This window comes from Haplochromis burtoni, unplaced genomic scaffold (assembly GCF_018398535.1).
Source record: "Haplochromis burtoni strain Fernald_Lab_line unplaced genomic scaffold, NCSU_Asbu1 Contig_129, whole genome shotgun sequence".
Lineage (NCBI taxonomy): Eukaryota > Metazoa > Chordata > Actinopteri > Cichliformes > Cichlidae > Haplochromis > Haplochromis burtoni.
The window spans coordinates 1,016,402-1,030,823 of record NW_024582490.1 but is presented as its reverse complement, the minus strand read 5'-3'; the positions used below and the strand labels follow the sequence as shown (position 1 = coordinate 1,030,823).

General features: G+C 44.1%; 1 protein-coding gene across 1 annotated transcript in view; it reads right to left on the bottom strand.

The window, feature by feature from the left end:
- Positions 1–14,422, bottom strand: part of LOC102303562 (TLE family member 3, transcriptional corepressor) — a gene marked incomplete in the record, with an annotated part of 29,651 nt that overhangs the window by 6,701 nt on the left and 8,528 nt on the right. Inside the window, 10 exon segments of the mRNA XM_014336176.2 lie at positions 101–273; positions 731–869; positions 1,761–1,916; positions 2,325–2,375; positions 2,828–2,950; positions 5,314–5,372; positions 5,844–6,048; positions 8,198–8,236; positions 10,873–10,977; positions 11,693–11,755. Of these exon segments, the coding sequence (XP_014191662.1) occupies positions 101–273; positions 731–869; positions 1,761–1,916; positions 2,325–2,375; positions 2,828–2,950; positions 5,314–5,372; positions 5,844–6,048; positions 8,198–8,236; positions 10,873–10,977; positions 11,693–11,755 (1,113 nt within the window).

The following is a 14,422-nucleotide window of genomic DNA, read 5'->3' as shown; positions in this document are numbered from 1 at the left end:
GGGCTGCCGTTATCTAACGGGCAAATCATTATTTATTCAGATGTGTGTGATAAATCCTCATTTTCACTAATAAATGCTTTATAGAAGCTGGAATAGTTACAATTGGCGAGCGTCCGTAGGCGGCGGCGGCTGCAGCGCTCATCTGTGGGGAAATGAGACCCGGATACACGCCAGGACTCGTCAGGGATCCGTTCATCTCGTGATGACCCATCATGGCAAAGGGAGTGGCATAAGAACCGGCGATGGACAGGGGGGTACGCAGGGCTGGTGCGGCTGACGGAGAGAAAAAACAAAACAAAAAACAAACAAAAAAACCCAGATAAATATAAATATAAAAACCTCATAGAAAGAATCATTCATTCTGTTAGGCATCAAACAATGATTTGTTACAGTGAGCGCAGGGTTGCATTGAAAATTGCATTACATTACATGGTTAGGGGGTTAGGAATTGGGAGCAGCTTTGGGTGAGGTGTTTTTGTCAAATTTTAAAATGAACTTTAAATGTGAAGGAGATTTTTTTTTCCCCTTGGTCCAATAAGACCCCAGTCAAATTCAGTTGAAATTCAAATTATTAGTTGTTATGGTGGTTGGTGCTGGGAACTACACATTTTTCCTAACAACCAGTCGGTGCTGGCTTGCCTGTGGGCCTGTATGACTGGATGTGACATTTGGATGATTTGATTACAACCCCCCCCCCAAAAACAAACAACAGTATCTTGCAGATACTCACCCAATGCCTCCATCATGCCGGACGGTTTGCCCATAGTTAGAGGCCGTAGTCCTGGAGTGGTGCTTGTTCCAGGTGTCGGCGCCTCGTTCCTCGGTGTAGGCGTGTTTGACTTCAAGCTTGGCGTAGATGACTTGTCATTCTAAAAAACAGAGATAGTCTTCAACTTTTAACCTCAGTGTGATTTGGATCCTATTACTGAAAGTTGTAAGTTCACATGTGCGTGCACATACACATGGGCACACAAACAGCATCCATACCAGAGTTCAAAATCCCCCACAGAGTCAAAAATACCCTCACTGGCAGGAAAATCCAGAGTGACAATCTGAGTGGACGGCTTGAGGTAATCCAATCTAACACTGACACTTCCATTACAGCCATGGTGTGTGTTTGTGTGTTTGGGGGTACGGATATAAACCTTTGCTTAGAAGTCAAGCTTATTAGGAGTGGCTAGACATTCAAGATGATGTCCCAAACACCTCTTATAATTAATCCAAATCCTTCAATGTTTGGCAAATGGGAGGCTGAAGAAGTGGGGGTTTAGCCTAGTGACATTATAGGTGGAGAGAGATGATGTGGATTAAAAAGCTATCCTAATCCTTAGCTTTACAAAAAACATTTCACTAACATAGTCGTGTCAGTGAACACTTCAGTATTAGAGAAAGTGGGAGTTGGAAGGAGAGAAGATGAGTTGCAGCATAAAAAGACAGAGACAGCAGTTCCCCCGCTGCTGTGTCTCTGGGTTATTTACAGCCTGAGGCCGAGGGAGAAATGACCATTTATTGGGTAAGCCATAAAGGAGATTGAGAGGGCTGAGCCATAGGGTTTGATTTCCTGAGAGTGCATCTACCCTCTGCCCTCGCAAGCCCCGCATAGCAGCTAACTGCTAAGCCTGCGTATTAGTCTTTCACACAGACATCCACTTCACTTGACAAATGCTCTTTAGTGTGTCAGTTCAGCCTCCCCTGCCCTTCCGCTGTAACCTCCTTATTTCAGCTTCTCTCTAGTCTTGCAGCATGTCCCTGACACTCACATGGGCGTGGTCCTTAGCTTTAGAGGACGGCGTGCTGCCCGAAGAGGCGACAGAGGCGGGGCTGTTGGGGGCAGCATCTTTCTTCAGGACTCGTGATTTATCCAGCCCGTTTTCAGGAGGGGAGTGAGCGGGGCTAACTCGAGGGGTGGCCGGATCCTACAGAGTTAAATGAGACAGACAGAGAGCGAGACTGAGCAAACAGACTGGAGGAAAGCCACTGGCATGTACATGTAGGTCAAACAAACCGGGGCCTCATGTGCAAACACAGATAAATATACTCATGCACGTTCACATTCTCCTTCTCACACACACATGCACGCACTTCTCATTCACCTGTCACCCCCTTTTTCTTTGTATTCTTTGTCGCACTTTCTGCATGAGTGGCAAAAGAAATACAGCAAGTAAACACACACTCATCGCACACAACCAATATTTTGATAGACTTTTTGGCAATGTGGAAAGGTGTTGAGGCTTCGGCAGACAAAAGAGAGCTGTGTTTAGTTTTGTGTTCAGCCTTCACACTGAAAAATGTGACTGAGCAGCTCAGTTTAATTGCAGTCTTACCTCATTGGAGACATCCACCACCAAGTCATCACTTTTGTCTCCATCACTGTCCTGAAATGACGGAGTAACGGGTTAGCTCACTGGGACGGCAAAAATTACAGCATAAACCAAAGTGGTCCACATTCTTGACCAGATGTGAAGACTGAGAATGAATGAGCTACAGGGTTATTTGCTGCACACAGAGAAAAGTTCAAAATGCTAAATGTAACACTTTGTCACAGTTTCTAATATTTACATCTTCAATGAAGTGTCTTTGGGAGAACTTTGCAACCTGGCATTAATTTTAACTAATATGAAGATAAGTCTGTGGATAGAAACAGTATGCACATAATAAACTTTGCATTTAGCGTTAAGTAAGTTTCATTACTAAGCTAACTGAATAAACTCAGGTATACCCTTCCAGGAAAACCGCAATTAGCAATTGAAAGGTAAATTTTGAAACGAAACAGGCTACAAACATTATCATTTTTTATTATTTGGACGGAAAGTAAACAAACACTCACATATCTGCTCATGCTGTCTTTGTCGTCCACTTTGCGTTTCTTGGACTCGAGACCATAGTCTGATGAGCTGCGGTGCTTCTCGCTTGCTGCCCGCAGGCTGTCTGATGGCGAAACTGAGTTATTCTGCCAACAAGAACATGCAGACAGACCACATCAGTCTCCAGTTCCCTTTTAGTCTCTTTAAAACAATAAATATCCTGAACTATATGTGATTAGAGAGCTATGAGGACATTACGGTGTGTTGCATTATGTAGAATTGCATTTTAATAAATCTCTGAAACAATCTTTCAGCACTTTAAGCTGCTGTCTTGGCAACCCAATATTGCAAATGAATGGAGTTATCGGTTGAGTGGAGCCTGTGATGTAGAGCAAACTCTTTTCTGCCAGATTGTGCCCTTCAGCAAAGTCACTGTTTTGTAGTTTAAATGCAGCAGGTGACAAACCTTGATGAGAGGCGCATGCTACCGAGCAGTGCGTTTTCACCCAGAGAGGACTCTAGTGCCCTTTCCTTTGTCAGACCAGTAACACTATTGGGTGCAAAGCTAACTGGACAACAGTCCTAGACTGAGGAAACAGCTAGCGCATAAACACAGAGAACACCAATGGGAGAGTGGTACACAAGGTGATGAAAGAGCAGAGGCAAAGAGGAAAAAAAAATTGAAGCATGCACACACACACAAGAAAGCCAGAAACACGCTACCAACTCAAACTCAACAAGCCACATTCATAACAGTACTGCCTAACAGTAAGTACATGCAAATAAAAACAAAACTGACCACAAAAACCAAGTCTAAGGCTGCTGCTCCTGTATGTGTGCTTATCTCTGTAATGTGACAGGTCACAGTGAAAAAACACTGACTGTAAAGTTCATGAAAATGAACTAATGTTTTTAAAAAAGAGGAAGTAAAGAAAGAGGCCACTAAGGGAACCTGGACCAGAGAGCAAAGTGAAAGAGGGTGCTGCCAGCAGAGAAAAGAGCCATGAAAGAGAGAGTGAGAAAATGAAGGGGAAAGGAAGAAGAAAAAAAAAACAGAAAAGAAAATGAAGGCAGACAAGAGAGCAAAACAGGAAAGGAACTTGGCAAGCAATGAGAGCATAGCAGTGTGTGGCAATGAGTCCTCCCCACTAGTGGGAATGCTCGGACAGGCTGGCACTCTCTCAGAAGCTGCAAACAGGGTTTTTGTAGTCTGGGCGCTGGTGTGGTGGGGTGGCACTGCCAAACAGGCCAAAAGGCAGGGGGAGAAGGAGGGAGGAAGTGTAGGCGAGAACACCCTGAGGATAGCCCACACTGTTAGGTAGCTCAACAAATCCCTGCCTTCATCAGAGACAGAAAGGCCTGGTGAAAGAGGCAGTAGGGAGGTTTCTGACATATTGGCTGACTCAAAAAGAAAGAACAGCATAGAAAGGTAACAGCTTGAAAACCTAGTGAGATAAAAACCTCCTAAATTGAGGAGAGTGTGAGGGAAAAAAAGTGTGCTGGAGGAGTTAATAACATACACTTCCACTACAGTTGCCCAACCATTTACACTAACCAAGCAGCTTTTGGCCTCCTCCTCAGGTTCAGCTGCTGTTGTGGAAGAGTTTTAATCTGGTTTGGTGCAAAGATAGACCGATAAAAATCTACTGCAGCCTGTCTGTGTATCTGAGTCTGAAGCCTTTCAAGGATTGCTTAGACTCAATAACCCTGCACTTGCCTCCAACTCCAGTATCAGATGACCTGACACAAAAGGACAGGAAGACTGTGTGCGCAAACTGGAAAAGAGAGGGAGGAAGACTGTGGCGGGGAGATCAGGTAAGGTGGCGTTGGCAGCCGCTCGTCACCACATGAGAAGAGGGACGAGTTTGGGTTCCCTTCAGACATGAGTGGGTCCATTCAGGATGGTCAGTCAATGGGAACTCAATCTGGCCAAGCAGATCCAACAGAGCGTTGCACTCTGGCTAACTGAGAGCTTTAAGCTAGCCCAATAAACAAGGACCTTAACATGAGAAGGAAGAGAGACTGTGACGGCGAGAGACTGGAGGGTGAATCAAAAAAGCGCTGGAAAGGAATGAATGACTAAGATAAGAATACAGAGCAGAAAAATAATAGAATTAGCAAAAGAAAAGGAGACGGGTAGATAAGAGGGGATGTAAAGAGCCAGGTAGGGGACACATGCAACCAGTAAATCCTTTAAGGTGGTTAGGGATGAAGAGAAGGAGAGTCAAAGTCGCTTTTAATTGTGCTGAAATTAAAGGAGGTTGCTGACTACTAATCCTTGCTCAGTGATTGGAGTCATTTTCCACCTGGATTAGATGGCACTGGCTTATTTGGCCAGACGTAATTATTTGATTCAGTCAGCTTATACCCCTGTGACTACAGCAGTGTGTGTGTGTGTGTCCGCACATGAGTTTCTATTGAACAAAGGGCTGTCGTCTATGTAAAGACACCTAATCACCAAACACAGTAAGCAAGAGAGCGACACACGGGAGACGGAGAGTCAACGTACCGTGCTCGACTCGCGTTCTTTCAGAGGAATGGCCAGGGGCGAGTGAAAAGATGAGGGGCCAGGAGAGAGAAAAGCAAAAACACAAATTAGTATGGGTGTCACCAGGATTACTCATATCAGCAACTCAGCAGTATTGATTTTGATACCACTTGGAAGACATGTTTAATTTTCATATTTAAGATCAACAATTATTAACCTGATACCTCAATTGCTGATATGTTAATGGATTTTAAAGCCTTAATACTAATGGTAAAGGAATGATTACAACTTATGTTGTCTTGTGTCAGAATAAACTATTTTCATGCTGACACAATCAAGGGATTGACAAGAAAAACATCTAAAATCTAATATAAAAATATTTTTGTCACACAAGCATTTGGTACAAAAACATTTAAAAACCTATATTGATGTGTTTCACTGATTAATATATTTGGCTGGAGAAAGCAGTGCTTGGCAGCTACAGTTAGCCATCATCCCTAAAATGCCATAGGCAGCGTGTTTGTTTGTGTGTGGCAGGCTTTGCTCCTCACCTCGGTGCTCCAGGTCGTGGTGGTTCTTCTCATCCTTCACAGGCAGGTGGGCTTGGCTGCCAAGAGCGCCTAGAGCCAGCAGGCCGGAGCCAGCGCCCGTCACGGGGGGGATGCCGGGTGGCTGCAGGCCTGAAGGGTGAGGGGGCAGTTGGACCGGGGGACCGTGGGCAGCGTGAGAGAGGTGCTGAGCCTGAAGCTGCTGCTGCTGCAAACAAACGCAGAGAGACGAGAGACACGACAGAGGACAAGTGGGTCGGCTGGGAAGTGGATCCATGAATGAGCACACTCTGCTGCATTAGAGCTGGCTTTGACGACATTCAGTTGAAAGCCAAACAGTTTATGCGTAATAGCTGCCTGCAAGTCTCCGCCAACATGTGGATCCAGCTCCACCAGGAAATAGTGTGAAATACCAATCACTACTTCCCAGAAAAACTGACAGGTGTTTGAGTATAAAGATATTCAATTTAAATTCCTATTAAAGAAAGCAAATCAGAAGAAGGAGGAGCTGCAGCCACATGATATTTACCATTTGAGGCTTGAGCAACACTTGAATTACAAACTGCCCCAAAAAGGCTGTTTCACCAGCGATGTAAAAGTTAGCAAACCCGTGCAGAGTTTGCACACAGATGACTCATAATGTTCCTCCTCTGAAAGGACCCCGACCTCACGTTTGTTCTACACGTCTGGTTCTCTTTAAAAATCACGCTCTGCACTCATTACCACACTGATACGCTTATCACTGCAAGCTTTACAAATTGCTCATTGTTTTGGTACGTGACCTTTATCTGACAACTGTGTTTGACTCAATAACACGTCACCTGTGGTCGCCAAAAACGATACAACGCTTTTGTTCACTCCCAAACCGCTGTGCTTCAATCATAGCTGGGACAGTTTTAAAAAAAAAAGAAAAAAAAAGAGAAATCAATAGGTCTACACTTGAAAACCTCAAAACCTTTCAACACTCTGGAAAACCAAGCAAGCATGCACTCCTTCAGCAAAATGCTGTTAAGCAGAGACGGCGGAGAACACACACGGCTCCCATGACGCCCTGAATGTGTCTGTGAGAGAAGCAACCAGAGAGGAGAGAGAGTAGATAGACAGGAGTTAAATAGCCACTCAGGCAAGAGGGAAGCAAGTGCTTTAAAACAAGGTTAAATAACACTTAGCACATCCATCAACTGCCTCTCCAAAAAGGGAAAAAAAAAAAAACAACATGATTGCTATTCTGCTTGCTAGACAGAACTTCAATAAGCTCATCCATACATTCATTACATAAAATGGAGAAACTAGACAAGGGTATATCTAGTGACTTCCCACATTTAAAGGCTTATTTAGCAGTTGGCCATTATTCAGTCAGCTCATTATGCCGAGCTGGACCTGAAATCGCACAATGGATATAAGCAACTGAGGGGTGGCATTGTTAATCGATATTGTACTGCTTTGCCGAGCAGCCTATTTGTTGTGAAAAAAGGGAAAAAGTGAGAAGGGGGAAAAGAAAAAACGAGAGAGAGAGGAAGGGGCAGCCAGAACAAGAAAAGGAGGGAGAGGCAGAATCAGAAAATAACAAGAGAATGAAAGAGAGTGAGCGAGGGATTGAGGCAGGGACGTCCCTATTGAGTGTGCCTAATGAGGAAAAGCGTGCAGGGATCATTATCAAGAAGCCTCATTAGCGAGCTATGGCTGAGGAGGAGGAGGAGGAGAGACGAGGGAAGGGAGTCGTGAGGTGCAGAGAGCGAGAGAGAAGAGAGGAAAAAAAAGGAGGGGGGAAAAAAAATTTCAGAAAATAAATTGCCTCCAATTCAATATTCATGGATAAAGAGCTGGCTTCCTTTCACACTTATCTTTTTTCATTATGTGTAAATGCCGCAGCAGCTCAGGCAACTTCCACAGGAAACAGGCAATTAAAGTTAACTAGGCGAAGCTGGCTCCCTGCAGAACAGTACTGTCAGGTGGAACAAGCATCAACAGCACCAGCACAAACCAGCTGGCACCCTGGCTTAATAAGTCTGGCAATGATCGCCACATTACCCACTTATTCTGTGCTTTACAACAGTTTCGAGCTCATCGTATCTTCTTCGGTCGTCACAACAAAGACTCTAAGATTTGGATTACAACCTATGTTTGAAGCAGAATACAGCAGTGGAAGAACGGGGGTAACATTTCTGAGGTTAGTCGTCGAATAAAGAGATAACGTTCTGTCAAATGCACAACACCAGAGTCGGGCACAGTAGAGGCCAACAATAACCTGACACGCCCCAAGCTGTCCTTTGTCTCCAAAAGGCATCATTCCCCTTCACAAAAAACAGACATTTCATTGCAAGCTAATCATTCAAAACCCTCCTCTCAACACTGACCGTGAAGGCTGGGTAGACGCCACGAGGCGGGTGCAGGTGCTGGGTCAGAGGAGAGAGCAGAGATTCAGAGGTAGGGCTGCACCTGATGGCTATTTTTAATACAATCATTTATTTTTCCTCATTAAATCGACAAAAAGCCCCAAGTGATGAATTCAAATCGGATGAAGACATCACCGGCTTTTGTGAGATGTTAAGTCAAAGCATGTGTAAATTTGGACACTGTAGTCACACTATGTAAATGTAGACACTCTTACTCTGTAATAAAAGACATACGCATAGCCAAATAAAACATGCAAAGGAGAGGAGATCGCTGTTACTGGAGTGACAACAGCAAAACTTGACGCTGTGAAGGTTTATGTCGTGTTCTGCGGATTAGCATTTACATGATACGTGATAAGGAGCACACCGGCTGTAACTGACTTGTTAACCATTATCCCAACTACAATCTCGCCCTGTGTCAAATTCATGGAAATGAGGGTAGGAACATGGAAATGAGTCTGCACCTCTGACACTTGTCAAATCAGACTCAATCATACGCTGCTTCTGGCCAAAAACTCATGCAAAATAGGGGAGAGACCAGTAGAGACCAGTCTTATGATGCTGTAAAAATTATGCTAATCTAATTATTTTTAGCCTTTTTATTTAGGAACGACTTTTAATAAACTACACTACCAAACCAGCTAGAAAATTGACCGATCAGCTTTCCTACGGCATAATGCTACCTAACAGATTTGTTTTTATGAGTGAGGCCCACATTGAAAGAAAAACTGTTTTTGGCCTCAGTCACTAACAGCTATTAAGAGAGGGTGGGGTGGTTCTGTTACGTACTCCATACAGTATGTGTGTATGGATTCTTTACAGTCAGGTTGTCTTTACATGACAACCTGACAGTACAGCAGGTGGTGCCTGCAGGGTAAATCTCTAACTTATGCATGTCTCAAATGCATTTTCTGATCCAACTGAGGTGAACACTCCCTGAGTTTGATGCTCCGAGTGTTTCTGAGGCTCTAATGTTGAGACGCTAGAGCATCACTGCCTCACCCACCCTGTGGGGGCATGGAGATTGATCACCTGCCATCTTTTCAACCCTATAATTAAGCCTGTTTTCCTGAGTGTATTATTGTGTGTGTGTGTGTTTCAGGCTAGCCCTGCCTATCTTTAATGAAGGCAGGGTCAACTCCTGTTGTGGAAAGGACTTCGTTGGGGAAAAAAAAACCAAAAACCCCCCCAAAAAAAACATAGAAGCGCAAATAGTGGATAATTACCCTCGGCTCCTGGCTCATTAAACTAAACCGAATTTTAAAATCTGCTGCTCAGTCGACAGCCTCCTATCACTATGTAACCTGACTATCAAAACCAAATACGCATGTATGTTTTTAAGAAAAGCAAATGCAAGATCCGGGCAGTGCACAGGCTATATTTCAGAGTGGATTTTTTGGGGAAAGAGTTTCCCTGTACTGTCTTGCTAGATTTAAACATCTGGGATTTTTATTTGATTTTTTTAAAGAAATAAGCTCCAACTGTTAAGTTAACCAATGTGATTTATTCGCCTACTGTTCATATTAACAGCTTTACAAATAAACAATTTAGTTCTGCTTACTTTTTTAAAGAATTAAAAGCAAAACATTGTTGCAGCTTGTCCCAATCATTTGCTCCATTAAATATTGGATTGTAACAAATAACGCCTGAAATGAAAACTTTGAATTATGATGACAATAAACAAACAAACAAACAAACAAACAAACTTGTTGCACTTTTTACCCATAGCAACAACATAAATAGCTAAATTAAGCTTGTTAAATGACATGACTTAATTATAGAAGCTGTGGCAACCATCAGGGAACAATGTAGTAAACAGTAGGGAGGAAAAAAAGATGTTCCTGTTCTCCCTATTCTTCCACAACTGCCGAAATCTTTTATCCACTACACCTTTCAAATGCTTAGTACCTGCTAAGTTCATGCTGCTGTAATCTCTGTTGTAATCACAATGGCTTGTCCTGACCTGACCACTCTTAATTCCTCGAGCTATTGGGTCAGAGGTAGGGGTAAGCCTGTTGGCTGGGTCCTTTTATCTAATTAAAGTGCAGCCAAAGTGAAATCTGAGAAACACCATGATCTGATCTCCCAGTCTGGACTGTGTTACTTTATATCAGATGTTCTTTGACTCTGGCTGAGAGGAGGAAAATCAGAGCGGAGCTGCAACCTGGGTGCTGACGGGTCATGGTTAACCAACAATCAGAAATTACAGCAAAAAAAAAAACGCCATACTGACAGCACATTGCAAACATTGTCAACTCAAATAAAAACATAATAAACCACTTGAGACCAGGGCAAGTCTGTACAAGTGAAGAGGACATGATGTTACTAGTTTGCATTCAGTCTAAAAACTCAAATGCCACAGACGGGTGAAAGAAAATTGCTGCAGATTAATATGCTAAGCTACTTTTATCCCCTTTTCACCCCCATTTCCCCTGTGAATCTATTGCCCTTTTCCCCGGTTATTCTTGACATGCGACACTTCGGCCAAAGCTTAGAAAGGTCAAATACACCCGTGAGCAAAATGTAGCACGCTTCAATAATCTACATATCTCTATCTGAATGCTGGTCCTCCTTCACGTATGCAGTTTTGCCTCTGGTCTCGGGTCAAATGAAGGAAGAAGAGGGGATATACACACAGTCAGAGGCAGATTGGGAAGTCCACGTACCCCGATGATAGCATTCAGCTCAGTCATTGTCACCTGCTTGGCCCGTTCAACAGCCTGAGCCACCTGCTGTTGATGCTGCAGGACACATAAACAAAGATTAGATCACTGATGGAGAAGAATAGTTCCCCGCCTGATGGTTCATCTAGACAAGTAGACACTTAAGCTTGGGGGGGCCTCCATAATGCACGATAGTCATTTAATGGCACTTATCGTCAATAAAACAACACATCAATGTACTACATAGCACTCAACATAATAGGAGAATCTTCTACTAGGTAAAACAAGACAAAAAAATACTCTGTATTATATGTATTATAGAAATGCAGGTCAGAGTGAATCAAAGGAACACTGAAACTGAAATCTATTGTCTGGAGGTTTGCCGCTTGAGGCGTTTGAAGGTTTGCTTTCATTTCATTTCCTTGCGCATTAATTCTCATCTCAGTTTTCCAGGAAAGCCAGTTCCTTCAGAAGAACTGATTTATGTGTTTATGTTTGACTATTTGCTCAATGTTGACAGGATGAGCTCGAAAAGGGGCGATATTTTTAGAAGTGGTCAGTAGTTGTTTGACGTTTGAGTCAAATACATTATTTAGTGGGCTAAAACTGTCAATTTAAAAAAAGAAGGGGGAAAAAAAAAGGGTTTCCTCATTGTTATGTGCAGTGAATCATCTGTTGTTCCCCAGAGATTATCTGCACAATAGTCATCGTCACAACTACAGTAACAGCAGAATGTGAAACAAATGAGTCTCAGTCTCATCCCTGAAATGCTGCTGGCTGGGTTGACACTCACCTCTTGTGACAAGAATGGCATGATCTGAGCCAGAATTGCATTGAGGCGCTTGGCAATCTCAGTCTGTAGGAGAAGAGACAGAAATGATTAGAATGACATCCTTCCAGCATACTGCCTGCCTCAGACAACAGAATAGCCAATAACATAGCACTAAATGTTGCAGTGTCCATCCGGACACACCATGTATTTCTTAACTAAACTGGGACCGCCTTAGAACAAATTTGCTTCCCCCTTTCTCCTGCCTCCATTAAGCTCAGGCCTTATTTCATTAAGGCCTGAAATATGCTAATACCATCTGGCTGGAGAAAGCCTAATGAGGTCCATACTTCATAATTACGGCCCATACAGAGGGGGGTAGGGCGTGCTGAAGCAGACAGGTTAACTCTGGCCCTATCTATCAGAGGCATCTTTGGTATCGACCACAGAATATTAGCTGGCAGAGTAAGCTGATACTGGAGGGCTCACCATACATGGAGCACTTTACAGTGCTGCATTTGGTCAAATGGATATGCTGTGCTGCCCGCCTACCGCACTTGAAGGTCCCTAGACATTTTGCCCAAGCCCATTTCCTTTTTTTTTTTTTTTGAATCTGCACTTTCCATAGAAAGAGATGAGGAAGATGCATAGGAGAGGAACACAAAAGTAGAAAGCAGAATAAAAGAGAAGTGGTGGGGTATGTGTGGGGGTGATGAATGGTGAAGTGAAACCCTCTGATGTGACACTAAGGTAATGTGGTTTGACTGGACCGGGGGAGGTGAACTAATTGATTCTGAGAGATTAGGGGTGGAGGCCCAGCAGGTGTGTGGGGGCTGAAGAGGTCCTTCCCGCCGTTTTATACGATGCTGCACTTCACTCATTTTCTCCCTTAACCTTGTTTGACTGTGAAAGGGGGGGAGGGAGGAGGTGCCAGTAGCTTTCTGCACAGCCTCTGAGTCACTCTTTTCATTCTGGAGGAGGGGGGAGAAACGGGAAAAGAGGGAGAGAAGAGGAGGAGAGAGACCTTTGCTGGCCTGTCAGGAATTATCTCACAACCCCCGTCTGACCTCAGACGCACTGTGCTTTCTCCCCTCCTTCCTCCTCCAAATGCTTCTTCGCACCCCTTCACGCTAATCTCCACTACTCTCTCTGCCCTCCCTCCTTCCTCTTCCTCTCATCTCCCCCCTCTTCTGTTGCTGGGGCAACACTATCTGGCACGGCTGATCGTTATGTAAATTGGGCTGGGGCTCTGACCAGAACAGCCTGTAAAATCATATTAGGCGCAGCACAGAGGCAGGTCATTAAATTGAATTTTCGGCCTGTCGATCTGATCAGCACGGGAAATTAATGAGGGATAACTGGGAGACTGGAAATGGGGGTGGTGATGGTGGTGGGGTTCTTCGGAGACTCATAAACCATCATCATTAGCGGAGGCTGGATACAATGACACATGGGTAGGGTGAGAGTGTTTCAGTATCACACCACTTCTCTGGAAATGGCTGCAAGGGGAGCAACATGGGGCCTGTAGAAACGGCGTTGTGCTGATACACTCGGCTATTAGAGCAACCACCATACAAACCCTCCCTCACACAGAAAGGCATCCATTTGTTCGGTGCAAATCACCACTTCAGAGCCACCACTTTTAAGCCAAAAAATAAATAAATAAAATTCACTGAATTCAGGTGCACCTTTGCTTTTTTTGAGTTGTTTAGTACTGTGCTAAAAAACACAGATTTCTCTCAACAATTCATTCTGAAACATGAGCTGAAGCACCAGGTGCTTTGAGAGCTGAGCTACTTAAATATTCCCAAAACCCATGGCTTCCTCTGAAATACCCCCCACCCCACCCCTCCTCGACTTTAAATATTACTTTGGAGCCAGGAAATAAAACAATGGAGCAGACTTCCTTTGCATCCATTTCTGTTGTACTTTCTGGGCCCAATTTATTGCAGTGTCACACAGGAGCGTCGATTTAAGAGATCATGAGTGCAAACACGGCTCGCATGTCAACCTGTGACTGTAAACCCCTCAACCGAGTCGCTGATGCTGCCAGCTACATCTCATCCTTCCGTGTCGTATTTAGTCACTCAGCTCTGTTCAGACAGAGTTCATGCGTTAAGGAGAGCAAAACAGGCAGATGGCATATCTGCACGTCTTTTTGACAGCCAGCCATTCTGAAGGGTTAAAATAAAAAACAACAACAACAAAAAAAACAAAAAAAACAAAAAACCTGCACACATTGATAACAAATCCAATGACTTGCAGCGCTCGTAACGACTCCCACTTTACTTTGCAGGCACTATTTTCCACAGTGCTTTTAGTGGCAGAGACGGGCACTGGAAAGAGTTTACTGTCACTTAAAGCCACTGAAAACAGAAGCCTTTGAGCCGGCAGAAGCTTTTCACTGCAGCTCCACAATTACAGGTACTCAGGGTTGTCTAGTAGCACCAGAGTTTGGAGAGGCTCTCACTCTCTGTCCCCCTCTCTCTCTCTCTCTCCATTGCCTGCCCCCCCCGTCAATGGTGCGTTGAAAGCCATTTGGCTGTTTGTCGCTCCAGGCATTAGCCCCCGAGTGGAGAGCTGAGTCTCTGACGAGGATTCAATTGGCGAGGAAAACAAGTGGCATATGATGGTGGGGGGTGGGGGGCGCAGAGATGGCTGTTTGGGAATTATCTTCTCAGCCAGAGCAGAGAAAGAAAGAGGCACTTAGAGGTATCTTGTTCATTACAAATGCATGAAGAATATTTTGCATGT